The sequence below is a fragment of the Tachyglossus aculeatus genome, chromosome 4, assembly GCF_015852505.1.
Source record: "Tachyglossus aculeatus isolate mTacAcu1 chromosome 4, mTacAcu1.pri, whole genome shotgun sequence".
In the NCBI taxonomy this organism is placed as follows: Eukaryota; Metazoa; Chordata; class Mammalia; order Monotremata; family Tachyglossidae; genus Tachyglossus; species Tachyglossus aculeatus.
The window spans coordinates 66016145-66043313 of record NC_052069.1 but is presented as its reverse complement, the minus strand read 5'-3'; the positions used below and the strand labels follow the sequence as shown (position 1 = coordinate 66043313).

Here is a 27169-nt window from a genome sequence, read left to right as displayed (position 1 = left end):
TATAAGTGAGAGTCCCTAAAGCTGTACATATCAGAAGCCAAGAAGCTACATGTTCCCGGATTAGCTATATACATTTTTCTCTATACATGTTTCTCTCTCTCTCTCCATATATATACACTTGGTATGTATGTACACATATGCACACACCCCTAGATGTGTGTGTGTGTATATGTATATATTAGTAATGAGCAATTCCAAGTGTATCCATCACCATTAAGATAGCTTGAAGAGGATTCACAATTTCTCGTGTGTTGTCTTTCCTCAAAACCCAATCTGGTTTAAGTCTGTGAAGAAAATGGAAATTCAGTATTAGAAAACAGAAAGTTCTCAGAGAGAAAAATTAATCTTTCAATGCAACTAAAATTCTTACCTGGAAACTACTTTGGTTCTTATAGGTGTTACTGGAATAAAGAAGCTTCCATTTGTAGAAGAATTCATTTTTTGCTTAGAAATTGTTCGTTTTGCATCCATTTTATGTTTATGAGCTGTAAGTTTGTAAAGACTATGAATACGATCAACAACTTTAGGTCTGCTTCTGACTTCCTAAAAACAAGATGAGACAAAACCTGAGATGAGACCTTCTTGCCAAATCCAATGGCCCCTACTCCATTCTACCTCTCAGCTGACTTTGACAGCTCCTTGAAATATAATCTAATCTTGGTTTCACTGGCACTGTCCTCTCCTGGTTCTCCTCTCTCAGTCTCTTGCAAAGGGGCCCATTCTCTGCCTCCCAACCTCTGTGGGAATTCTTCAGGGCTCAGTTCTGGGCCCCTTTTTATTTTCCACCTACACCCGCTTGGAGAACTCAATATCTCCCAAAGTTTCAACTACCATCTCTACGCTTCTGATTCCTAAATCTACATCTCCAGCCCTGACCTCTCTCCTTCTTTGCAGCCTTGTAATTCCTCCTACCTTCAGGATATTTGGATGTCACATAGGCACCTCGAACATGTCCCAAACAGAACTCCTCACCTTACCACTCAAACCCTGTCCTCATTTATTTTCCAGCACTGCAGACAACTACCACTAACCTCCCTGTCTCCCAAGCCCATAAACTTGGCATTTTCCTCTACTCACCTCTCGTTCAACCCATACATTCAATCTGTCACTAAATCCTTTCAATCTACCCTCATAACATATCTCTAGAATCCACCCATTTCTCTCCATCCAAACTGCTACAATGCCAAATCCAAGCACTTACAGCGTGGCTCAGTGGAAAGAGCCCATGGAAAGTGCTTGGAAGCCATAGGTCATGGGTTCTAATCCCGGCCATTGTCAGCTGTGTGACTTTGGGCAAATCACTTCACTTCTATGAGCCTCAGTTACCTCATCTGTAAAATGGAGATTGAGAGTGTGAGCCTCACGTGGGACAACCTGATTACCTTGTATGTACCCCAGCGCTTAGAACAGTGCTTGGCACATAGTAAGTGCTTAACAAAAATCATTATTATTATTATTCCACCTTGACTACTATATCAACCTTCTTGCTTACCTCCCTGCTCCTTGCCTTTCCCCACTTCAGTCCTTACACTTCACTCTGCTCCTCGGAACATTTTCCTAACAAATATTCAGTCCACATCTCTCTACTTATTAAGAACATCCAGTGGGTTGCCCATCCACCACTGCATCAAACAAAAACTCCTTACCATCAGCTTTAAAGCACTCAATCAGCTCTTCCTCTACCAACTTACCTCACTGATTACCTCCTACAACCCAGCATACAAACTTTGCTCTTCTAATGCCAACCTGCTCATTGTATCTTGATCTTGCCCATGTCCTCCCTCTGGCCTGGAATGCTCTCCTGCTTCATATCCAACCGATTACCATTCTTCCCATCTTTCTGAGAATCACATCTCCTCCAAGAGGCCTTCCCTGACTAAGCCCTCATTTCCCTTACTCCCTCTCCTTTCTGTATTATCTCATCCCTTCACTATTTCCAAAAACTGACCATCGACTTTAAGGCACTCGATCAGCTCTCTCCTTAACTACTTATCTTTGCCACTCTCCTATTACAGCCTAGAACACAATCTTCACACCTCTAGTGCCAACTCACTGTACCTCCACCTCATCTGCTTCTTTTTTTTTTCCAATGGCATTTATTAAGTGCTTAGTATGTGCAAAGCACTGTTCTAAGTGCTGGGGAAGTTGTAATAATAATAATAATAATGGCGTTTGTTAAGCGCTTACTATGTGCAAAGCACAGTTCTAAGTGCTGGGGAGGTTACAATAATAATAATAGTGGCATTTGTTAAGGTGCTTACTATGTGCAAAGCACTGGGGAGGTTACAATAATAATAATAATGGCATTTGTTAAGCGCTTACTATGTGCAAAGCACTGTTCTAAGCACTCAGGAGGATACAAGGTGATCAGATTGTCCCACGTGGGGCTCACGTTGTCATCCCCATTTTACAGATGAGGTAACTGAGGCACAGAGAAGTTAAGTGACTTGCCCAAAGTCACATAGCTGACAATTGGCAGAGCCGGGATTTGAACCCATGACCTCTGACTCCAAAGCCCATGCTCTTTCCACTGAGCCACGCTGCTTCTCGTTTCTTGCTGTCTCACTCTTCCTTCTGCCTGGAACTCTCTCCTGCTTCTCACCCGACAGACTAATTAATTAATTATGGTACTCTTTAAGCATGTACTATATGTCAAGTACTGTTCTAAGTACTGGGGTAGATACAAGTTAATCAGGATGGGCACAGTCCCTGTCCCACATGGGGCTCAAACTCTTAATCCTCCACTTTACAGATGAGGTAACTGAGGCCCAAAGAAGTTAAGTGATTTGCTCAGTCACACAACAGAAATGTGGCAGTGCTGGAATTAGAACCCAGGTCCTTCTGACTCTCAGGCCCGTGCTCTATCGACTAAGCCACGCTACTTCTAATTACTGTCTCCATCTTCAAGAACCCACTAAAATTATATCTCCTCCAGGAAGCCTTCCCCAATCATCTGTCACGTTGTTTTGATGTGCATCTATAATTCTATTTATTTATATTGATGCTTGTTTACTTATTTTGATGTCTGTCTCTCCCATTCTAGACTGTAAATCTGGTGTGGGCAGGGATTGACTCTATTGCTGAATTGCAATAATCATAACGATAGCATTTGTTAAGCACTTACTATGTGCAAAGCACTGTTCTAAGTGCTGGGTAGGATACAAGGTGATTAAGTTGTCCCACGTGGGGCCCACAGTTTTAATCCCCATTTTACAGATGAGGGAACTGAGGCACAGAGAAGTGAAGTGGCTTGCCCAAAGTCACATAGCTTCAGGATTTGAACCCATGACCTCTGACTCTCCATGCTCTTTCCACTGAGCCACGGTTTCCAAGAGCTTTGTACAGTGCTCTGCATGAAGTAAGCGCTCAATAAATATGATTGATTGAACGAATGCATCATCTATGCATTTGGATCTGTACTCTTCAGGCAGTTGATATTTACTCCACCCTCAGCCCCACAGCACTAATTGTACATAATGACAATTTATTTTGTCTGTCTCCCTCTCTGATACTCTCCTTGAGGGCAGGAAACTTATCTACCAACTCTGCTGTACTATGCTCCCTCAAGCACTTAGTACAGCGTTCTTCACACAGTAAGTGCTCAATAAATACCATTCACCAGAAACAATTTAGAAGTTTATGGAAGCTCTGATCAAGTGTTTTTCCTTCTAGTGGGACTATTTTTGCATCTTTACGTAAGAAATGAGTGATGATGCAAACTTTTCTCCAATGCAATCAACTATTCATGGAATCATGAATTTTTTTATGCTATTATCAAGCACTTGCTACTTGTCAAAGACTAAGTGCTGGGGAAGATACGAAAAAATCAGGTCAAATACAGTTCCTGTCCCACACAGGGCTCCCAATCTAAGTAGGAAGGAGAACATATACTGAATCCCCATTTTACAGGTGAGGCAACTGAGGCACAGAGGAGTTAAGTGACATGACCAAGGTCACACAGAAGGCACGTGGTGCAGCTGGGATTAGAACACAAGTCCTTCGACTCCCAGGCTCATGCTTTTTCTACTAGGATTTATGTCAAAGCGGAGCAAAACTCTTCCACAAGAAAAGAACCCACTATTGTGAAAATTACTAAAAAACGGTGTTAGGAAACCAAAAGAATGCACTACCAAAAATGCAATTCTAGGTTCAGAAGAAAAAAAGAGATGAAGACTTACAGCAGCTCGCTTGGAAACCTTCAGCAGCAGAGCCAACAAACAACATGTCTTTGTGAAAATACTCCCTCCTTTGTCCGCAACTTTGTCGCCAGCCTTTTCTCGGTACATCTGCAGTAGTTCCAATAGTGTGTCTACGCAGTTTTCAACTTCATAAACTGCATCAGTAGTTTTCTCATACTTAAAAAGATATCAAAAGAACCATGTTGCCATGAGAAAAACTCATTTTAAGACACAAAATGATCAATGAAATTTCCAAGAATTGAAAAAGATAGCATGATGGGAGAAAATCAGAGGCATACAAAATTGTAAAGAAAAAAGGAGTTATCTGCTGGGCAGTGCCATTTTTAGCCAAGCATTGTGTAGAAATTATAAATCCAACGTGTACATTATCTAAAGCCATAATTTGTTACTTTAGAGGAAAAAAGAAAAGTGAGGAGGCAAATTTTGAACCCATTTATCAATTTCGGTAGATATAGACTTCAGTATGAACTGCATAAGTTATTAAAACCAACAAAAGTGTTTTATGCAAGAGAAAACTCTAGTGCACTTAGGTGTCATTTTCATCTTTTAATGCACAAAAAACCTTCCTCAGTTTATCTCAACTCCTAAAAAAATTTTGAAAAGCACTAATATTAACCAAAGCAGTTTAGGCTTTGAAAAGAAATTCTAATTTTAAGAATGATTAAATTAAACACTATAGTCTTAAATCACAAGCCAGAAAAATTAGAAGGATAAAAAACACACCTTAGCCACGTTAAGTAGGACTTGTAACGCATATCGAATGACTTCCATACAAGGAATGCTACGGTTACAGCTTAGTATCAAAATAAATATTTTGGAAATTGTTCCACTCTGGGCCATGTTCTCACAGCAAAGTGGGGACAATCTGGTGGCTACCTCTAGAAAAACAAAGAAAAATTGTTAGAAAGGAGAAAGTCCCCAGTAGCAATCCATTCAAGAGCTCAGACGAACATACTTTATAGTAAGACTAAGTTACAAGTGGAAATCTATAACCTTCCATTATTAACCCTTTTAGATTTTTATTTCCTGACTGGGAGAAAAAACTCTACTCAATAGGCAGGGAGGGATGGATTTACATTTCCTATTCCCTTCAAGACAAGATTTTCATTTTTTTAATGTTTTTTTCCAAAGGCTTACTACGTGCCAGGCACTGTTCTAAGCGCTGGAGTAGACACAAGGCAAATAGTTTAGACACAGCCCATTTCCCACATGGGACTCACAATCATAATCTCCATTTTACAGATGAGGTAATCGAGGCACAGAGAAGTGAAATGACTTGCCCAAGGTCATAAGCAGTCAAGTGACAGAGCCGGGATTAAAACCTAGCTTCTTCTCACTCCCAGGCCTGTGCTCTATCCACTAGACCGCACTGCTTCTCACAGGACATGTTGCTTTCTGGGTTATGAATATGTATGCTTTCGGGCAGCCTCACAATGAACTGTACATTCTCTTCTACTTGAGTTCAAATTTTGACAAGTACATTATAAAAACAAAAATGACTAACCTAGATGCTTTAAAGCCTCAAGGATATAAGAAAGATGTTTGTATTTTAAAAGATAATCAATGGCAAGTGCAGTTCGGTTATACAGCTTGTTTTCCTCCCGGCTCTCCTCATTCGCTTTTTTGAGTCTCTGACGTAAAGCTTTAATTTTTGTAGAGTCATTGTTCTTCCTCCAAAAATATCCTCGCCATAATGCCTTAAAGAAACAAAGATTAAATAAGTAACATTTTGAAAAGATAATGCACATCTGGGCACAAAAATGTCGCAAACTGATTCACCAAATGGGGAAAGAGACTGGCCAATTCACTTACTCAAGCTTACCAGTGCTCAAAACATTTCTGCAGAAGAATTTGGGGGAGCTGTTGGCATGCAAGTAATTTCTGAGAGCAGTGCCTAAAGGTGGAGAGGTGCTATATTAATTAATTAATGATGGCGTTTGTTAGGGGCTTACTATGTACAAAGCACTGTTCTAAGCGCTGGGGGGATACAAGGTGATCAGGTTGTCCCACATGGGGCTCACAGTCTTAATCCCCATTTTACAGATGAGGTAACTGAGGCTCAGAGAAGTTAAGTGACTTGCCCAAGGTCACACAGCAGACATGTGGCCGAGTTGGGATTCGAACCCATGACCTCTGACTCCAAAGCCCGTGCTTTTTCCATTGAGCCACGCTGCTTCTCTGTTCACAAAGGTGATTACCCTCTTATTAAGGTGGACTTTTTTAATGGTATTTGTTAAGCATCTACTATGTGCCAGGCACTGTACTAAGCACCGGGGTAGATACAAGCTAATCAGGTTGGACAAGTCTGTGTCCTAAAGGAGGCTCTCAGTCTTAATTCCCATTTTACCGATGAGGTAACTGAAGCACAGAGGAGTTAAGAGACTTGCCCAAGGTCAAAGCAAACAAGTGGCGGAGCTAGCATTAGAATCCAGGTCCTTTCTGACTCCCACGCCTGAGCTCTATCCATTAGGTTACACCACTTCTCTACCTGGGCACATTTCTGTCCAGGGCAGGGCCTGTGCTGGTCAAATCTAATGCTGAATACTTTTAGAAACCTGCAAGCATCCTGATGCTGCTAATGTTGTCCATTTTCTGAACCACTTAACTGGGAAGCAGCATGGCTCAGTGGAAAGAGCACGGGCTTTGGAGTCAGAGGTCATGGGTTCAAACTGTCAGCTGTGTGACTTTGGGAAAGTTCATTTAACTTCTCTAAGTTTCAGTTACCTCACCTGTAAAATGGGGATTAAGACTGTGAGCCCCATGTGGGACAACATGATCAATTTATATCCTCCCCAGTGCTTAGAGCAGTGTTTTGCACATAGTAAGCGCTTAACAAATGCCATTATTATTATTATTATTTGATATTGGTATTTTTGGCACAGTTCATCAAGGAAGGACTGAAAGGTATGCGGGTACAGTTATGAAGGCATCATTTTTTCCCGAGATTGTCCTCATGCATGTTTCCTAACTTCCAGGGGTCAATCTAATTACTCGATCCCCGAGAAGACCTTCCCAAACTAAGCCCTCATTTCCTCTTCAACTCCTTCTGGGTCTCCTTTGTACTTGGATTTGCACCCTTTCTTTATATTTTTTTCTGCCTCCCCCCGTCTAGATTATAAGCTCGTTGTGGGCAGGGAACATGTCAACCAATGCTATTATATTGTACTCTCTCAAGTGTTTAGTACTGTGCTCGGCACACAGTAAATGCTCAGTAAATACCACTGATGGATTCAAGTCCATCCACCCGAACATCTGCAGCATTAGGTAACATCAGGATTACAAGGACTGACTTGGAGGAAGGAGGAGTGATAACTAAGCCCTTTCATTTCCTCCAGTTCCCTGATGCCAAGGTTTGTGGCAGACTGGGTAGCTTCCCAGACAGTGTCATTTCTTTCAGAGCAAGAGAAACAGGCTGCAGGAGAAGCTCTGTCTGATTTCCTTCCAATAACAAAATGACTCTGACATCCTGTGAATTCTGTCAAAACAGTATTTCACTGGTGATCTTACAGTTCTGGTAACAGCAACAAGAAAAGAAAAAGAAGTCCCGATAATTTTACTCTGTAACAAAAATCCTGTTACCTGAATTTTAACGATTGTATTTTTAAGTTTTTCTTCTCGTTTGCTGAAGAGGAACCGGCGTGCCGCTCTCTGGAGAACTGTTGCCGCCCAGTTTCTTCGACTCAACCAGGCTCGAACTGCATTCTGCACTTTAATGATTTTCTGACGATCTTGAATAAATCTCTTTCGTTGTAGTCTGGCTCGAAACCACCTCTGTTGAAAACAAACAAAAAAACCCAAAACAGTTTAGTTTCCTAAGAGAAAACATTATCTTCCAATATCATGCTTCCTTTTCTTACAGTTTACAGGGAAGGCTTATAATCAATTGTATTTATTGAGCATTCTTGTGTGCAAAAGCTCTGTACATCAATAGAAAGTGACACTTTAGTTTCTCCTTCACATTTAAACTAACCTGGATGAAAATGACTGAACTGATCTGTGTTTGTGCCTGTATCAGCGCAACATGAATTCTGTAGGCTCTCTGGATTTTCAGAGCAGAAAGATGGTGATATGCAGCAGCCGTAAAATGAAGACGCCTCCTTTGCCTTTTCTGTTCTACAATCTAGAAGACAAAAAAAAGTTAGGAATTAAATACGGATTCCGGGGACAAAGCTATTTTATTCCGTTTTTGTGAAATTAATGTTTAAAGTTATATTTGTTGCCTGATAAATGAAACCAGAGTTACTTATTTCTAAAGAATATTTACTGAGAATAGGATAGAGACTACACCCAAGAATAACATAACCACAGCACCTGTATATATGTTTGTACATATTTTTTACTCCATTTATTTATTTATTTTACTTGTACATATCCATTCTATTTATTTTAGTTTGTTAGTATGTTTGGTTTTGTTCTCTGTCTCCCCCTTTTAGACTGTGAGCCCACTGTTGGGTAGGGACTGTCTCTACATGTTGCCAATTTGTACTTCCCAAGCGCTTAGTACAGTGCTCTGCACACAGTAAGCGCTCAATAAATACGATTGATGATGATGATGATGATAACATCTACAATTATGTCCATCAGAATAACAAGGACATAATTGTAGGACTTTTTCCGCCACCCTGTCTGTCAGCATCGCATTTAACCCTTCCAAAATGTCTAGTAAAGCAGCAGCATCAACTGGATAAGCTTCACACCCCTACTAAACACAGTAGTCATTAAGAAGTGTGAAGATTGCCATAGGCTGTGTTTTTCTATATTGAAGTGAGTTGCTCATCTGCATTTGGGAAAAACACCCAAATGCAAAAGCTGTTAAATCAATCTTGGTGGATGAGAAAGAGATCCACAGTACTTCTGGATTTGCCCCTTCCTCTCTATCCTTATTTTCTTTATCATGGTCCCAAACCTCACCACCTCTAAAGCTGAACTGTATCAGCTTCCTTACTGTTAGTGTTTGAGGGATGGGGAATGAGGGAGTTCAGCAATGATTTCTGAATCTAGGGAGGGTTTCTGAATCTAGAGAAAGTGCTGGAGAGACATAGAGGGTACAGAGTCCAGGGAGCTCTGTCGGGGGCAGAGAGTTTTAGGGCATCAGGGGAGGCGAATGAGGTGGCGGCTTAGGGGTTTGGTTGGAACATAGTTACAAGGTTGAAGAAGTTAGAAAGGTGCTGTATCTTGTGACTAGATCTGGGGGGTGCAAACGATTGATGTGGGGTGGTGGTGATGACAAAGAGGACATAAGGAGCTGGAGATGAGATGAGTTGAAGAGAGTTTAAAGCAGGGAGGAATGGGGAAGGTCGGCCATGAGATTTGAATCTTCAGAGTGCTTACCCTTTTCCTCGCTAGCCAACCACGGGAAACGGCTTGTAGGACAATGGCAGCTTCTTTCATTTTAATGTACTTTGCCCTTTCACACCTTCCAGCCTTCCTCGCTTGTATATGTTTTTGGATAATTACAGCAGCAGCTTTTTGCTGGAGAAAATTCCTTCTCATTGTATATGCTCTGTAAGATGCCTGGATCAGAGCAGCAGCTTGATGTTTCTAAATGAGGAAAAAATATGAGACTGCCTTTAGTAAAATAAAATTCAACAGGTAGAACACCGGCTCCAGTCCATCCGATAAAGGACAATTTTTTTGTTGCTGTTGATAATAAGCACTTAATAAATACCCTTATTACCTAATGAGAAGCAGCGTGGCTCAGTGGAAAGAGCACAGGCTTTGGAGTCAAAGGTCATGGGTGCAAATCCCAGCTCTGCCAATTGTCAGCTGTGTAACTTGGGCAAGTCACTTAACTTCTCTGTGCCTCAGTTACCTTATCTGTAAAATGGGGATTAAGACTGTGAGCCCCCTGTGGGATAACCTGATCACCTTGTAACTTCCACAGCGCTTAGAACAGTGCTTTGCACATAGTAAGCACTTAATAAATGTCATTATTATTATTATTATTATTAAGTGCTGGGATAAATGATGTAGTCCTTTTTAGTTTTCATTCCTTATTTTCAAGTAAGTGGAAAAGACCTTGCAGACCAAGTATCCTACTCTACAGTTGCTTATGAAATGATAAAAGGCCCAGTGGTGTTTGCTGTTGCGGAGGTTTCAGAGACATCCTTAATTAGACTGTGAGCCCCATGTGGGACAGGGACCGTGTCTGACCTAATTAACTTGTGCTTAGTATAGTGCTCGACATGTAGTAAGTGCTTAACACATACTATAATAATACTACTAATAATATTCAGTTCCATGCATGCAGGTTACAGCCGTTCTTCTCGCCAGCTATCTTCTAATATGTGCCGCCAAGCACGAGGGAGCCAGAGCGTATGAAGGACTTTGTGCACACCATCACCACCCCCAATGCAAAAATGACAAGTAAACACCCTTCCTCTTCTTAATCACTGGCGTCTAAGTGATGCCCTCTCCAAATGGCATGGGGCCAGATGAGACATACTACTGTATTTTCATGGGCACAATATGAGATTCCCTCTTGTTAACATTTAAATATGGACACAGTCTCGCCATCAAAAGACATCTGTTTGGCTAGTGAATTGCCGAGTCAGATGAAGTAGACAGTTTGAAATAAGCTTTTGTTGATTTCACAACTCTCCTGATTTCAGCTGGTGGATTAATTAATTAGTTTAGCCAGTGTATTCAGCCATGTAAAATTCAATCATTTGCGAATCATCTTCTCTTTAGCCCCTTATTTCCTTATGAAACAACAGATGACAGTGTCTCTTTTTTTAATAACTCAGGGGTTTGCAAGGACACAATCTGAATGGTCTAAGAAAAGTGCTTGTATTTTATAAAAAGGAAAAAAAAAACTAAATGAACTAGAACCCAGTCTAAACAAACAAAAAAACACCAGAAATTTTAAAACAATCATACTTTTATCATCACTTTCCTAGCGCAGTATCCTCTGTAAACAGACTGAATTTTGATTGCAGACATTTTTGCTATTAGGAAGCGTTCATGAGTTATTTTTGCAGACATTGTGGCTCTCCACCTTCTCTGAATGACGACTGTTGAAGCTCTCATCTTCAGAAACCTAGAATCAGTATAACAACCAATGTGAAAATGTTTCCCAATTAAAATTCCACAATCATTTGCAAATAACCCTTTGCGGTTCAGTAAAGTGGTGACAATGAGAAAAATTAAATTCCCTCTAGACTGTAAGTTTGTTGTGGATCAGGAATATGCCTGCCAACTCGTTGTAGTCTCCCATGTAATTAGTACAGGGCTCTGCACACAGTAAGTGCGAAATAAATATCACTGACTGATTAAGAAATTACCTAGGCAGAAGAGATTGAGATTCAAAAGGTATAGGAGACATGCTATAGATCTTAGGGGGTGTGGGATGAGGAATTGAGAGAGTTTCAGAAGTCAAAAAGAGTACATTGTGGTCAAGAGGATTCCACCAGTAAGATCAGTCACAAATGTTGAATTTGATCACTGGCAAAAGCTCTCCTTCAACATTTTTCAAAAGCATTTTACTCCATTAGCTTCGAAACCCCGGTCCACTACTCAATTTGGCTGCACTGAAAAGTTTGCTCTTACCCTGCTACCTGAAGCACATTCCCCTACAAACAACACATTTGACCTCTGAACTCTCTATCCCCTCCCCTGTTCCAAACTAACACGTACAACCTGGACTCTCAAACATCTCTACCCTCCCTTGATGCTAAAGTTTATGCTGTCAACATTGCCCTTTCTATCAAACTGTCAAACACACACCCAAGCTCTGAATCACAAATGCTGCACTTCCTGCATTCCTACAGCCAAACAGCTGAGCATCTTTGGCAGAATCCAGAATCCAGCGGGACGTCTGCACTTTAAATTCACTCTGACCTTCTATAATTCAGACCTAGTTCCTGCTCAGCAACACTACTCTCCTTCCCTCAACTACCCCCACCAAATATTCTAGGCCTTTAAGTCCTTGCAAAAGGCCTTAGCCCTTCCAATTCTAATCCTGAATGACCTCACCAATCACTTGACTGGCAAAATAGACAGCAGACTTCTGAACTCCAAGTTTCACCCTCATCCTCTTCTTCCTTTCCAGCTACCTCAAGACGAGGTATCGTGACCTAGTGGAAAGAGCCAGAGACTGGGAGTCAAGAGATCTGGGTTCTGGCCCCATCTGCTGTGTCAAGTTGGGCAAGTTACTTGACCTGTTAGTACCTCGGTTTCCTGATCAGTTAAATGGAGATAAAATACTTACCCTCCATCCTTCGTAGACTGTGAGTCTGGTGCAGGACAGGGAATGTTTTGGGTCTAAGTGTCTTTTACACCTTAATAAAAGCTTAAAATGCCACCGTCAATATAATCACTAAAGAGGTTTCCTTCTGCCTTCAAAATCTAATAATAATGCTATCTGTTAAGTGTTATGCACCCAGCACTATACTAAGTGTTGGGGTAGATTCCAGGTAATCAGGTCAGACACAGTCACTGTCCACTGGTCACACTTTTTAAACTGGGGGAGAACAGTTATCTAATCCCTACTTTACAGATGAGCATTCTGAGGCACAGAGAAGTTCAGCGACTAGCAAGTGGTAGAGCTGAGATTAGAACCCAGTTTCCTGACTCTCAGGCCTGTGCTCTTTTCTCTAGATCATGCTGCTTTCCTAAAACTTAGAAAACAACAGTGACACCAGCCTGACATCAGGGAATCGGAAGGATAATTGTTTTCTGCATGCAGATACTTCAGGAAAATGGCCACTGGCATTGCAGTTGGTTAACGACAATCTTCATGTGCTCATGTTGTGGAATGCCTTGTTGGTCATGAACACATCTTTTCAGCAAATTCATAGACCTGGATAGAGTTCACCTCTAGGTGCTTCATCTTTGAAAATGTAGGACAGGCAGGCACACACCATGCAGAACTGGTCCCTCTTTGAAGGGCACGGGGAGAGTAATTGTTTGTCGGATATGAAGAGAGTGGGTGTTCCAAATTAGAGGTAGGATGTGGGCGAGAAGTCGGCAGTGAGATAGACGAGATCGAGGTACAGTGAGAAGGTTGGCATTATAGAAACAAAGTTTGTGGGCAGGGTTGTAGTAGGAGAGTAGCGAGGTGAGGTAGAAGGCAAGGTGATTGAATGCTTTAAATTCAATGGTGATTAGTTTCTGCTTGAGGCAGACGTGGATAATAATAATAATGATGGTATTTGTTAAGTGCTTACTATGTGCCAAGCACTGGATGGGCAACCACTGGAGGTTCTTGAAGAGTGGGGAAACATGGCCCAAATGTTTCTGTAGAAAAATGCTCCAGGCAGCAGAGTGAAGTGTGGAGTGCAGTGGGGAAGAAAGGCTGAGAGGCGGGGGAGACTGATACAGTAATACAGGTGGGATAGGATAAGTGACTGGATTAATGTGGTAGCACTTTGGACGGAGAGGAAAGGGCAGATTTTAGTGATGCCCCACAAGCAGCTCACAATCTGTCAGAGGGAGGAGGGTTTAATTCCTATTTTACAGCTGAGGTAACTGAGGCACAGAGAAGTTAAGTGATTTGCCCAAGGTCACACAGCAGACTAGTTTAGAACTCAGGTCCTTTGACTCCCAGGCTGGTGTTCTTTCCACTAGGCTATGCTGCTTCTTATTTCAAATATGAATACATAACCCAAATCCATACAACCCAGTTCCTCTTTTAAAGTTGCATTATCAACAATACTTTACCAGGTCCTTTGCAGTCTGGTACGGATGCAGCCTTGAATAACATGAACGGCTCTTCTCATAGCCTGATATTCTTTATGTGCTCTGCAGCATCTGAACCAAGCTTGAATTTTTTGGGCAGCTCTCATTTGACAGAACAATTGCCTTGCTTTAAATCCCCTCCATAAAGCCTGGTGAACATACAAGAAAATAAATATCATCATTTTTCCATTTGCCTTAAGGAGGAACTGAATTAAAATGATAACAGATGTTAAGGTGCAGCAGAAAAGCCATCTGAAGCTACTTAATGACTGGCTCCTAACAAGGATAAGGGCATTCACACTACATAATATAGGATCTAGCATATGTGTAGAAGAATCCTCTAGGTTTTAACACTTAGGAGGCAAAGCATTGTTTGCAAGCCTCAGACATTAGTAGAGTCTTTGAAGCAAAGCTAAAAGGAGGAAAAAGCTACGTTTTGTAAATGGTCCCATGATCAGTAACAATGCCAATTTGGGGAATACAAGCAACTGGGTCAAGTTAGGAATGGAGGACAACCATCCAATCCAGGTAGCAGCCCTTTAAAGAGTCTGTATCCTGAAAGCTTCAGTGTCAGTTGTGACAAAGCCCAGTACCTTGGACCACTATCCATGAATGCTACTAAAGGGCACTTATTTTTCCTCACAGTCTCCTCTTCCTATGAATCCCAGTAAGAGTTTCAAAAGTATAATAACAAATGTGTCAACACCTCTGCTGCAAGGTAATTCAAGACATGGACCCTGACAAAAAGAACCAATAAATAGCACTTCACAATTATGAAGGCTTCGGAGCCGCGGTAGTTACGTTTTAATTCTAGTTACACTGTAAAAAGACAGGTGGAAGTGCTTCAGAAAGCAAATCCTACTAAATAGGTTAAATTAATTGGAAAGCTTTTAAAGAGGAATGGCCTACCTCTGAGTTTTATTTACATCCACTACATTTGCTCACGTAATTTCCTCTACTGTAATACTCTCCCCACAGTCCAATTTTCAAGGAAGAAATAAACCATCAATTAATAGTATTTATTGAGCGCTTACTCTGTACCAAGCACTATACTAGGCACTTGGAAGAGTATGACAGAGTGGGTAGATTCATTTTAATACTCATCCCAGCCCCATAGCATTTACATAAGTATCATTATACTCTATTTCCTCAACTTGTAACTTATTTTAACGTCCGTTCCCACTTTTTAGACTGTAAGCTCCTTGTGGGCAAGGATCATATCTACCAACTTCATTATATTGTAGGTTCCCAAGCACTTAGAATAGTGGTCTGCATAAAGTAAGGGCTCAGTAAATAGCACCGATTGATTGGTAGACACAATCTCTGTCTGCAAAGACCAAGATTTGTTCTATAAGCAGTGAGAGCAGCACCTGCCATGGTAGAAAGAAAAGGCTTAGAAGATTCTACTGCTGCAGTCACAGGCTTGTGCTGGGGAGGGACTTTCTTCTTTGCAGTGCCAGGACAGAGAGAGAAGGGCTAGACTCCTTAATGCTTGGAGGTACAGGCTCCAGGAATTGGGGTGCCAGGGAAGTGAGACTTGTGAACCCCAGGGTAGAATAGGAAAAGGGAGGTTAATTCACTGAGTGTCTAATAATAATAGTACTTAAGTGCTTACATTGTGCCAAGCACTGTTCTAGATGCAAGTTAGGTTGGACCTAGTCCCTGTCACACAAGGAACTCAGACTCTTAATCCCCACTTTACAGATGAGGTAAATGAGGCACAGAGAAGAAGTGACTTGTCCAAGGTCACACAGCAGAGATGTGGCAGAGTCGGAATTAGAATCCAGGTCCTTCTGATTCCCAGGCCCGTGCTCCATCCACTAAGCAATGCTGCTTCCTCTCATATGCAGCACTTGGGAGAGTGCGATAGAAGAAACAGTCTTAAATACTCTTACCTTCTTCCCCCATTTTTTTCCTTTTTTCCTCCTCCTTCCTTTATTCCTAGACTTAATTCTTATGACCCTTGTAAGAACCCCTCCCTTGCTTTTGGATCACAAAAACTGCATAAAGTGAGGCAAAGCTACAAGTAAATATGGTGTGACTATTTGCACGTGCATATATGCATGTATAGGCAGAGTGAGTGTACAGAGAAAAGGCATATTAGAAAAGAGTCACTACAGATACAATTCCCCTTGATGGCAGAAGGACTCAATAACGGAATGCTTTCCACCACATTCTCTGCTGACACACTTGTCTGCATGCCTAAGAGAAGCAGATTTTTCAAACCTTGACAGGGATCTATAAAACTGAGTAAAAATGATTATATGATGTTTAAAAATACCTGAATTTTGACTGTGCTGACTTTAATTTTCTGAAATCTTCGCTGATGAATAAATTTCCTGACTTCAGCTTGAACAGTGACGACGTGGTTCCGGGTCTGTAAATACACTTTCCTTTGGTGTTTCGCAGCCAGGTGTGCTCTGTAGTGATGCTGCAAAGCTAATGCTGCTTTCTTTCTCATCTCATACCACCTTCTCACTTGCCACATCCGGAAACACTTCTGTATTGTGGTAGCAGCTGTCCTTAGTCTGACAAATTTTCTCCGACACATGACCATCTTAAAGAACACCTGAATTCTTTGGGCCGCCCTGTTTCTCTTTTCTATTCTTCTTGCAATCATTTTACGAAAGGCAGATTGAATTGTTACCACAGCTTGTCTTTGGACACAAAATGCTGCTCTGTGGGAATGAGTTACCCGACAAGCTTTATACCACCTCTGAATAATAAGAGCCGCATGTTGAATTGCTTGAAAATGAGTTCTCGTTTGATAACGACGAAAAGCTGCCTGGATCACAATTGCCGCTGCCTTCCTCTCAGACATGCTTCTCAATTCTTGCCGAACTTTCATACCTCGGTAAGCGGCCTGCAGAGTTAAAGTGGCTTTCCGGAGGGCTAAAAATTTACTGTGCTCGATTTTTACTCTGGCCTTTGACCTGTAATGGTTCTGAATAACAGAAGCTGCCCACCTCATGGCTTGATAAGCAATTTTGACCCTATACATGCGGAAGGCAGACTGAATTATCGTTGCGGCCTGGTGCTTTTGTTGAATAGCCTTCCGTACCTGGAAGCCCCGAAAGGTGGACTGTATACAGATAACAGCTCGAGTGCGCTTCTTTGCCGTAATTATAGCTCTATATCGCCTCTGAAAAACAACTGCTGCTGTCTTAAGGGAAAGATACCTCTTCTGAACCATAAAACATCTAAAATGCTTTTGAATAAGAACAGCAGCTAAACGTTGTTTCTGACATAGTTTCCTGGTCTTCAAACCCCGAAAAGCTGCCTGAATGCAAATTGCTGCTTTCTTCATGGCACAATAGTGCTCGACCGCTTTCTCTCTCTCTCTATTTGCTCTATATCTTTTCTGTATTACCTCAGTGGCCCACTGAACCTTCTGGAACAAATGATACTGCCTGTACCTTCTGTAACTACTTTGTATTTTGACCGCAGCGCGATGCTTTTTCTCCAAGGCCCGTCGAGCTCTCATCCCCCTATACGCCGACTGAATAACCACAGCAGAATTCCGTTGCTTCAAGTAGATTGCTCTTTGAAATCTCGCCTCTCTGCACGCCCGGTAATGCTGCTGAATGATAACCGAGGCAAGTTTCATCGCTTGGTAGGGAATGTATGATCTGTGCATTCGGAAGGTAGCTTGGATGAGGGTGGCAGCCCTGTGGGCCTTTTGCAACCTTTTCCTCACCACAAAGCCTCTGTAGAATGACTGGATCGTAATTACCGCCTTACGAATACAAAGATATTCTCGCAACTGGCGCTTTGCCACCTCAGCAGCTCGATACTTCCTCTGGACCAAAATTGCCGCTCTCTTGAGAGAAAGGTATCTCTTTCTCACGACGAAAGCTCTAAACCTCACCTGAATGAGTATCGCAGCTGCATGCATTGCTTTCATGTGCCGGCGGGTTTTCATACCCCGAAATGCAGCCTGTAAGTGGACCACTGAACGCTTCAAAACACTGTACCTATGTACTTGAATGTCTCTTTCCCTTCCAGCCCGATATCTCTGTTGCATTCTTTTAGTTAAGAGGCGTAGTTTCAGGAAATAAGTCCACTGCTTGTATTTTCTGTAATGTGACTGAATGACTGTTGCTGCCGCATGCATCGTTCGGAGTTTCTGGCGAACTCTGGCACCTCTAAAAGCCGCCTGCAAGATGATGGCAGATTTCCGAAGGTTCCGGTACTCGTCCCGTTGCCTTCCACCTTCACAAAATGCCCTGTATCTTGCTTGAATGACAAGTGCTGCCATTCTCATTGCTTGATATCTGATCTTCAACCGACGCATTTTAAAAACGGACTGGATACAAGTGGCTGCCTCATGCATGCGCTGAACTTGACGTCTTACTCTAAGGCCTCGGTAAACAGCTTGCACTTTTACCACTGAATTCTTAAGATGGAGATAATCCTGTCGTAGTCTGTTTGCTCGATACCATCTCTGAATAATGATGGCTGAGGCTCTGAGGGTGGCATATTTTTTCCTCATTTTGTACGACTTATAGTTTGCCTGAATGGTGACCGCCGCCTTCTTCAGTTCCTTGACTTCTTTTCTCACTCTGAATCCACGGTAAGCGGATTGCAAAACCAGCGTAGCTACCTTGGTTTTCAAATACTGATCGTACTGTCTCTTCCCTACGGTGTAAGCTCTGTAGTATGCTTGAATCAGAAGAGTAGCTTCTCTCACAGTTTTTAACCTCTTTCGACGGATGTGCATTCGGTAGTATGACTGTATAATAAGGGCAGCCTGGTTTTGTCTCTGAATGTGTTTTCTCACTGCTCTTCCCTTCCAAGCTGCCTGAAGTCTCAATACGGCCCGTCGAAGTTGAGTATATTCTCGGTGCCGTTGCCGACCTACAGTTCTTGCTCGAAAATGCCGCTGGATGGTCAAAGCTGCATTTTTTATCAGTCGAAATTGCCTCTGATCCCTGAACCGTCTAAAGATGGACTGAATTTTTATCGCGGCATCATGCTGTCTCCTGATCTGTCTTCGTACTTTCCAGCCTCGATAAACTGCCTGAAGAATGAGGACAGCTACTCTTGTTCTTAAGAAGTTAGTTCTTACATCCCTTTGAGTCATACAGGCTCTGTACCATCTCTGAATCTTGACAGAGGACTTCAGCATGGCTTGATATTTTCTCCTTTCGATGTGTCCTCTAAAAGCGGTCTGAACTTTAAGGGCAGCTTCCTTCTTATTTTTAAGCACTTTGCGTACCTTGAAACCCTTACAAGCTGCTTGCAAGCAGATAACTGCTTTTTTAACTTGGATGAAGGTCCTTCTCTGATAGACTTGTTTTCGATATGCACGATAGTAATTCTGAATGAAAACTGTCGCCTTATAAATCCGCAGATAATTCTGTCGCTCCTTTCTCATTCTGAAGTAGGACTGCAGCAGAATAACCGCTTTTCTCCGTAATTCTAGCTGCCTTCGGGCCAGAGACCCTCTCACAAAAGCTTGCACTTTTATGCAAGCCTCCCGCAAACGTTCATATTCTTCTCTATAGCGTGCGGCACTTTTGTTTGAACGGTATCGTCTTTGAATGTACAATGTAGCCTCTCGTAGAGCACAGTAATGCCTATGGGCTTGTTTCATCTTGATCAAGGCCTGCATCTTTATCGTAGCTTCTTTCAAATTTAGGAACCCTTTCCGGGAAATATAAGCCCGATAAACTGCCTGAATTTTAACTGCAGACCTTAACAGGTGAACTCTTTTCCTGGCTTGCATCCTTCTATAAGCAGACTGTAAAACAACAGCAGCGGTATGGACTCTCTTGTAGGACAACAGGGCATTTCTGCCAGCAATCCAAGCTCGGAATCGAGTCTGAATCGTACAAGCGGCTCTTCTAATTCTCCTATAGTTTTGTAGCTGCTTGCATTTCCTTATCTGTGACTGAATCGTGATAACACACTTCTTCACGTGTAAAAACTTCAGTCTGTCTTGCCTCATTCTCCAAAACGACTGCAGGACAAGAGCTGCTTTTATTTGTCTGTACAAAAGACGAGCTTTCATTCCCCTGAAAGCGGCCTGCAGGTGGATAACTGCTCTACGTTTTTGCAAGTAGTTTGCTCTCGCAATCTTTCCTTTCCGATAAGTTCTATAGTATTTTTGAATTGTCAGTATGCACCTTCTCTTTGCTTCATATGAATGTTTGGCCTGGATGCGCCTGAACCTGCTTTGGATGAGGATAACACACAATTTAATGTGATTATATCTCTGCAGATCTTTTTGCATGCGATACCAGGATTGAATAACAATTGCTGCCTTTTCCGTCCTTGCTTGTTTCCTAGCTTGCCATTCTCGGAAAGCTCGCTGTAATATGATCGTAGCTTTAGTTCGGCGTTCCATTTTGTGTCTTTTCCATTTTCTATATGCAGATTGAATTACCAGTGATGAAGACTTTAACTTTCTGTATCTTTGCTGATCTTCATTTCTTCTCAAGTTAGCCCGCCAGTGTCTCTGAACTGTAACTATGGCCCAAAGTTGCCGTTTAAAAGCAGCTAAAGCAATGATCATTCTTGTTTTGGCTTGCAAGATGGTGGTGTAATGCTTCAATTTCAGAAAACCTCTTCTAGATAAGTATCTTCTCCAATAAGCCTAAAGAATAAATGTTAAATGTAATTAGGCCATTATCCAGGTTTATATGCAGTTTACTCAGAACTATTTGCTTTTAGGAAAGTTGCAAAAGAGAGGAGGCTCAATTATAGCAACAGTTGAATTTTTAATACATCTTTCATTGCATCAGCATGTTAAGCCCAGAAGACTGGATAACATATACAATAAAGTGTGAAAATATTTTCATTTACTTAATTTCATACATACAAGTATTATTAATAATATGTTAATTATTTTAAGTAATGCTTTCCATAACATTGATGTTCGAATCTTTTCATATTCCCGACCCATTTTGGTAATTCACATTTATCTATCCTATATAGTACATTTCTAATTATGCAGATTGTACTTTAACTGAGCTGCACTAGCATATGCATTTAGATTTCCCCCAAGACTAACTAAAGCATTCACCACCAACTGATTAATGACTTAGAAGTGAATCAGATTACTATAGGCTACAGATTCTAAGAAATCCAATGTCAAACTTTCCTATCTCTAAAATGATGAAATATCTGAAGCTAACATTTCATTCATTCATTCATTCAATCGTATTTATTGAGCGCTTACTGTGTGCAGAGCACTGTACTAAGCGCTTGGGAAGTCCAAGTTGGCAACATATAGAGACGGTCCCTACCCAACAGAGGGTTATCACAGTCTAGAAGGGGGAGACAGACAACAAAACGAAACATGTGGACGGGTATCAAGTTGTACAGTTATGGTTGCACTGTAATCTCATTCATTCACTCATTCTATCGTATTTACTGAGCGCTTACTGTGTGCACAGCACTGTCCTAAGCGCTTGGGAAGTCCAAGTTGGCAACATATAGAGATGGTCCCTACCCAACAGTAGGCTCACTTCACTCCTCCGGGTCTCAGTTCCCTCATCTGCAAAATGGGGATGAAGACTGCGAGCCCCACTTGGGACAACCTGATCACCTCGTATCCCCCCCCAGTGCCTAGAACAGTGCTTCACACACAGTAAGTGCCTAATAAATACCATTATTATTAGAACAGTGCTTCGCACATAGTAAGCGCCTAACAAATACCATTATTATTATTATTATTATTATTTGCACTGCCATGATTCTGGTGAATTATGCCATGCTGCCTCGGGGTGGGGAAGCGAGAGGCAGGTAGGTCGCTCACATTTCTTCTTCCACAGCTCAAATGTTGCCAGTTTGTACTTCCCAAGTGCTTAGTACAGTGCTCTGTGCACAGTAAGTGCTCAATAAATATGACTGAATGAATGAAATGATTGGTTGTTAGACCCCAATACAGGATTAAAGAGTTGACCCTCTAGAACGTAAGCTTGTTGTGAACCAGGAACATATTTAGCAATTCCGTTAGATTGTATTCTCCCAAAGCGCTTAGTACAGGTTTGCACACAGTAAGCACTCGATAAAAACAATTGATTGATTGAACCCAAAGTCCAAGACTGTGAAAGCATTAGCTGCTCATCTTCCCCAGATGGGAATACTTCTCTTGTTTGCAGCATACACAGAACCCAGCAATGATAGTAGGACTACAAATCTGTATTTAAGCACTCACTGTGTGCACAGCACTGTACTAAGTGCTCAAGAGAGTACAGTATAATATTATAAAAGACATATTCCGTGCCCACAACGAGTTTAGTCTAGAACCCTGAAGAGGGAGCATAATAACCAGTAACTTTAAACTTTTCAAGGAAGAATCGAAAAGAAGTTTTCAAAATACTCAAAAGTCCTCCAAAACATCTTATCATACCTGAATAATGGTCGCTGCTTCATTCTGAATTTTTTCCAGCTTTGCCTTTCTTAGCGCATTACTTATCCTCTGGGCTAAATATCTTCGCCAATGTTTCTGAATGACCACTGCTGCAGCAATCTGCTTCTTTATTCTTTGTCGAGTAAGAAAGTTGATTACAGCTCTTTGAATGGTCACAGCAGCCTTTTCTTTCTCCTGGAATTAAAAATTTGTTACAAAAAAAGCCCCAAAACTATCCTTGTTTGAAGGTTTGGCCTGTTTTGCAAAGGAAATTACTGCCCTTGGGTTTTTGGTTAACCAAATATTAAGGGAATTGGTGAAGGATTTGGGGGTGATACTGGTTAATTACAAAACAATTAAGTGTGTTAACTAGCAAATCAGAAATATAAACCAATTTCTGTAAATTGAAGGGACAAAGACAATCTGCTTAAACAGAAGTGACTTCAAAGTAAGATGCTGTAGGGTAGGCAGGGGAAGAAAAATGCTTGGGGGAAAAACTTTTTTTTTCTAGTTTTTTCTATGAAACTGCATCAAGTCTAACAAAAGAATTATGAATGGACATTTTCCTTCTAAACAAGACAATTACCTATTCTGAACTCTTCTGATTTTGGAGAATTTTGGAAAAGAGGCTTTTTACTACAGGTTTTCATTCAATATTTAAAATATACACTAGTAATTTTAAAATGTAAGACAAATGCTTGTTGAATATTCAATATCAGCTTCCCAGCCTGTGAATTGGCCAACTTTCAGTTTGCCATTTGTAGTCCACAGTAACTGAAAAGTTTACCTGATATAATTTCTGATGCACTCTAAGTTGGTACTTTCTCCATGCTGCCTGAATCAGTCTAGCAGCTCGAGTTTCTTTACGGAGCTCCAAAAGCCGGGCACAAAGAAATGATAAGTAGGTAATGACAACCTGAAATGGAAGCAGGGCCAAGATTAAAACAGGAGAATGAAGATTGAATCAATCAATGGTACTTACTGAGCGCTTGCTGTGTGTAGAGCATTGAATTAAGTGCCTGGTATACAATATAACCAACCAAGTTGGTAGACATGTTCCCTGCCCATAAAGGAGCTTACAGTCTAGAGGGCTTTACCTGCCTGCTGGGCCCTCGACCAGGTTCTTGAGGCAGTAACACAAGAAACACACTCTCAACCCACAGCCAACGCGGTCTTAGAATACCTGGAATTATCACTGTAACTATTACTACTTATTAACTGTGAAAAGAGTTACCATGTTTTGAGTACCTTTTCATCAGGAATAGTATTGGACATGTCTGAATGGTGAATCATGGCAGGTATTCCACCAAGGTTTCTAACTGCAGTATTCACTAACTGGAAATTTTTTTTCTCATTGTCTAGGAGCTCCTTAAACAACTCTGAAGTCGCCACTGCAAAAGAAGGCAAAAAGTAGTAAAAAAGAGAAAAGACAAAATATAGAAATTTCTTTGATTTCAAAAAAGTAAAGGAAGGAAGGAAAAGTAGGAGGGAAGGAAAGAAGGAGAGAAAGAAGAAGAAGAGAAAGAAGGAGAGAGAAAGAAAGGGAGAGAGAAAGAAAGGGAGAGAGAAAGAAAAGGAGAGAGAAAGAAAGGGAGAGAGAAAGAAAGGGAGAGAGAAAGAAAGGGAGAGAGAAAGAAAGGGAGAGAGAAAGGAAGAAAAAGAAGAAAAGGAAGAAAAGAAGGAAAAGGAAGGAAGGAAAGAAGGAAAGCAACAAAGGAAAGAAGGAAAGAAAAAAAGGAAGAAAGAAAGAAGGAAAGCCAGAGAGCAAGCAAGAAAGCAAGAAACCAAACTGACCTTGTTCAAATGATCCAGGCCACATCTCCAAACTGCTATCGGTGTCGGTAGAGGAGTTTAGACCCACAGAACCACTTTGTGTACATTCAACTGTTTGAGTGGTACGTTGGCATATAGTTTCCAGAGGTACATAACAAGGATGATACTGATGAATTAGATGACACAATACTCGTCCATCTGAGAAAGACACTGTAAAGTTTTCCACCTAATTGAAATAGAAAAACAATGTGTTCTAGCTATTTATTCATTCAGTTGTATTTACTGAGCATTTACTGTATGCAAAGCACTGAACTATGTGCTTGGGAGAGTACCACAGGCATATATACTGTTGTTGAATATCAGAGCACTGTTCCAAGTGTGGAGGCCAAACTCTTCCTTCTCAATCACATTTATTACTAATAATAATAGCATTTGTTAAGCTCTTACTATGTGCCAGGCACCATACGAAGCGCTGGGATAGATACAAGCAAATCAGGTTGGACACAGTCCCTGTCCCATGTGCAGCTCACAGTCAATTTCCATTCTACAGATGAGGGAACTGAGGCAAGAGAAGTTAACTGACTTGCCAGGGGTCACACAGCAGACAAGTGGCAGAGCCGGAATTAAAACCCATGACTTTCTGACTCCCAGGACCATGCTCTATCCATTAAGCCATGCTGCTGCTCTTGAGCACTTATTGAGTGCTTACTGTATGCAGAGCACTGTTCTAAGCACTTGGGAAGAGTACAATATAGTAGAATTGGTAGCCACTTTCCCTGCCCACAGTGAGCTCAGCAACTGAAAGTGGAGGAAGGGGTTTATCGTAGTACAAAAAGTCCCCCAGATTCTGGGATGCAGTTCCAAAATTCAATTATACCTTAATATATTCTCCAACTCAAGCATTTAAAGATGGCAAGAGAAGCTGGAGATTAAAGCAAAGTAGGCAGAGGTTACAGTCCCAAGACCTTTAAGTATTTCCCCCCAAATTGCCTTAATAATAATAATAATAATAATAATAATAATAATAATGGCATTTATTAAGCGCTTACTATGTGCAAAGCACTGCTCTAAGCACTGGGGAGGTTACAAGGTGATCAGGTTGTCCCAAGGGGGCTCACAGTCTTAATCCCCATTTTACAGATGAGGTAACTGAGGCACAGAAGTTAAGTGACTTGCCCAAAGTCACACAGCTGACAAGTGGCGGAGCTGGGATTTGAACCCATGACCTCTGACTCTGAAGCCCGTGCTCTTTCCATTGAGCCACGCTGCTTCTCTACCAATGCAACTGGGATGAATTCAGCCTGTCCATCAATCAATTGTCCTCCTTACCCCCAGCAGTACTGAGTGCAAGCGCACCTTGTACTAAGCACTCAGGAGAGCACAATACAAAGGACAAGACACAGTCCCAGTCCTCAAAGGAAGACGCAAATGCTAACGAAGAATCAGGGAAAGATACAAATAAAAAGCTGGAAAGAGCCTGAGAATGAGGAAAGTTGAATAATTAAATGAATACCTGCCTCACTATAAACATCAGATGAAGAACGGTTGATGTATGTAAGTGTTGGAGGTGGCTTTTGGAAGGGCATGACTTGGGGTGGTATTTAATCCAAGAATCCTTCCTGAAAGGGGATTTCAGGAAAAGCAGTATGGTCTAGTAGACAGAGCATGGGCCCAGGAGTCAGAAGAACTTGGGTTCTAATCCCACCTCTGCCACTTGTCTGCTGTGTGACTTTTGGGCAAGTCACTTAACTTCTCTGAGCCTCAGTTACCTCATCTGCAAAATGGGGATTAAGACTGTAAGACCCATGTGAGACATGGACTGTATAATAATGATGGCATTTGTTAAGCGCTTACTTACTTACTTGCGCTTGTGTGCAAATCACTGTTCTAAGCGCTGGTGGGGAGGGGATGGGGACACAAGGTGATCAGGTTGTCCCACACGGGGCTCACAGTCTTCATCCCCATTTTACAGATGAGGTAACTGAAGCTCAGAGAAGTTAAGTGACTTGTCTAAGGTCACACAGCAGACGTGTGGTGGAGCCGGAATTAGAACCCATGACCTCTGGTTCCCAAGTATGGGCTCTTTCCACTGAGCCATGCTACTTATCCAACCTGATTATCTTGTATCCACCCCAGAACTTAGTGCAGTGCCTGGAATGCAGTACTTACATAAAAAAAAAATTTAAAAAAGAAAAAAGAGCTTTTGAGATGGAGAGAACAGTAGTTTGGAAGATTTGAGAGGGATGGAGTTTTAGCTGGGGGAAAGGGAAGAGCAAAGAGAGTTGAGCGCTAAGTATGGTAAGGTTATCTTTGAAGGAGAGAACAGCAAGAGCAGGGGAATAGTGAGGGAGGAGAGTTGATATATGAGGAAGGGGCCAAAAGTCATGAATTTTTGAAAATGGGCAACCATGTAGCTGACAGCTTTTCCATTTGAGTTACGCCCAAAATGTCATTAACAATCCCTGCCATAAGTATATATGTGAAGATTTTCCCTTACTGAGAGGTAGCACTGGAAGTAATAATTTAATAAAGAACAATATTTATAAAGGAACAGGATGGGAGACCAACTGTCAGAGATCCCCAACTAGCAGAATTTCTTCATCTTTGAGTTGCACGTGCAAGGAAGTTTCGAATTTTGAATAAAGTAAGGGTTTGCAGAATGCTCCCTCTGTAGTTAAGTGATTTCACAGAGCCATTAATTGAAAGTACATACGGAGAAGAAAAGTGGGGAGTTTAGGAAGAGAAACTGAGGGCAGGGATTGTCTCTATTGCTGAATTGTACTTTCCAAGTGCTTAGTACACCGCTCTGCATGCAGTAAGCGCTCAATAAGTACAACTGATTAAATGAATAAACTGAAGTATAAGAAAAAGAAGAGGACGACGTGGATTAGAAGTGACACTCGAAGTATCAGCATAGCATAAGGAGAGTTATAGAAGTTAGGGAAAAGAAAACAGGAAAAAAAGGAGTGAACAACAACCAAAAAGGGAAGAAAAATGAGAGAAGGGAAGAGAGCAACTGAAAAACTATGAAGGAAGAGACGGTCATGATCTCCTCAATGAAGGTAAAACCTGAGGGAGGTAGAAAGAGAGGATATTTTTAAAAAGTATAAAAAATGAGTGAAAAAGCAAAAGGAAAACAGGGAGAATAGAAGAGCATTTA

The 27169-nt window shown here is 41.5% G+C and overlaps 1 protein-coding gene across 1 annotated transcript in view; it reads right to left on the bottom strand.

Annotated features, from left to right (window-relative positions):
• ASPM (assembly factor for spindle microtubules) overlaps window positions 1–27169 on the bottom strand; it is a 57170-nt gene continuing 30001 nt past the window's right edge. The window contains exons 14-28 of the mRNA XM_038745624.1: window positions 24031–24235; window positions 23485–23627; window positions 23024–23152; window positions 22237–22431; window positions 16159–20475; window positions 13860–14026; window positions 11079–11238; window positions 9531–9740; window positions 8170–8319; window positions 7779–7970; window positions 5704–5896; window positions 4923–5077; window positions 4179–4355; window positions 371–543; window positions 1–284 (exon numbers count right to left, since the gene is read on the bottom strand). Coding sequence (XP_038601552.1) covers window positions 179–284; window positions 371–543; window positions 4179–4355; window positions 4923–5077; window positions 5704–5896; window positions 7779–7970; window positions 8170–8319; window positions 9531–9740; window positions 11079–11238; window positions 13860–14026; window positions 16159–20475; window positions 22237–22431; window positions 23024–23152; window positions 23485–23627; window positions 24031–24235 — 6672 coding nt within the window. The 3' untranslated portion in view covers window positions 1–178. The remainder of the gene's footprint in view (window positions 285–370; window positions 544–4178; window positions 4356–4922; window positions 5078–5703; window positions 5897–7778; window positions 7971–8169; window positions 8320–9530; window positions 9741–11078; window positions 11239–13859; window positions 14027–16158; window positions 20476–22236; window positions 22432–23023; window positions 23153–23484; window positions 23628–24030; window positions 24236–27169) is intronic.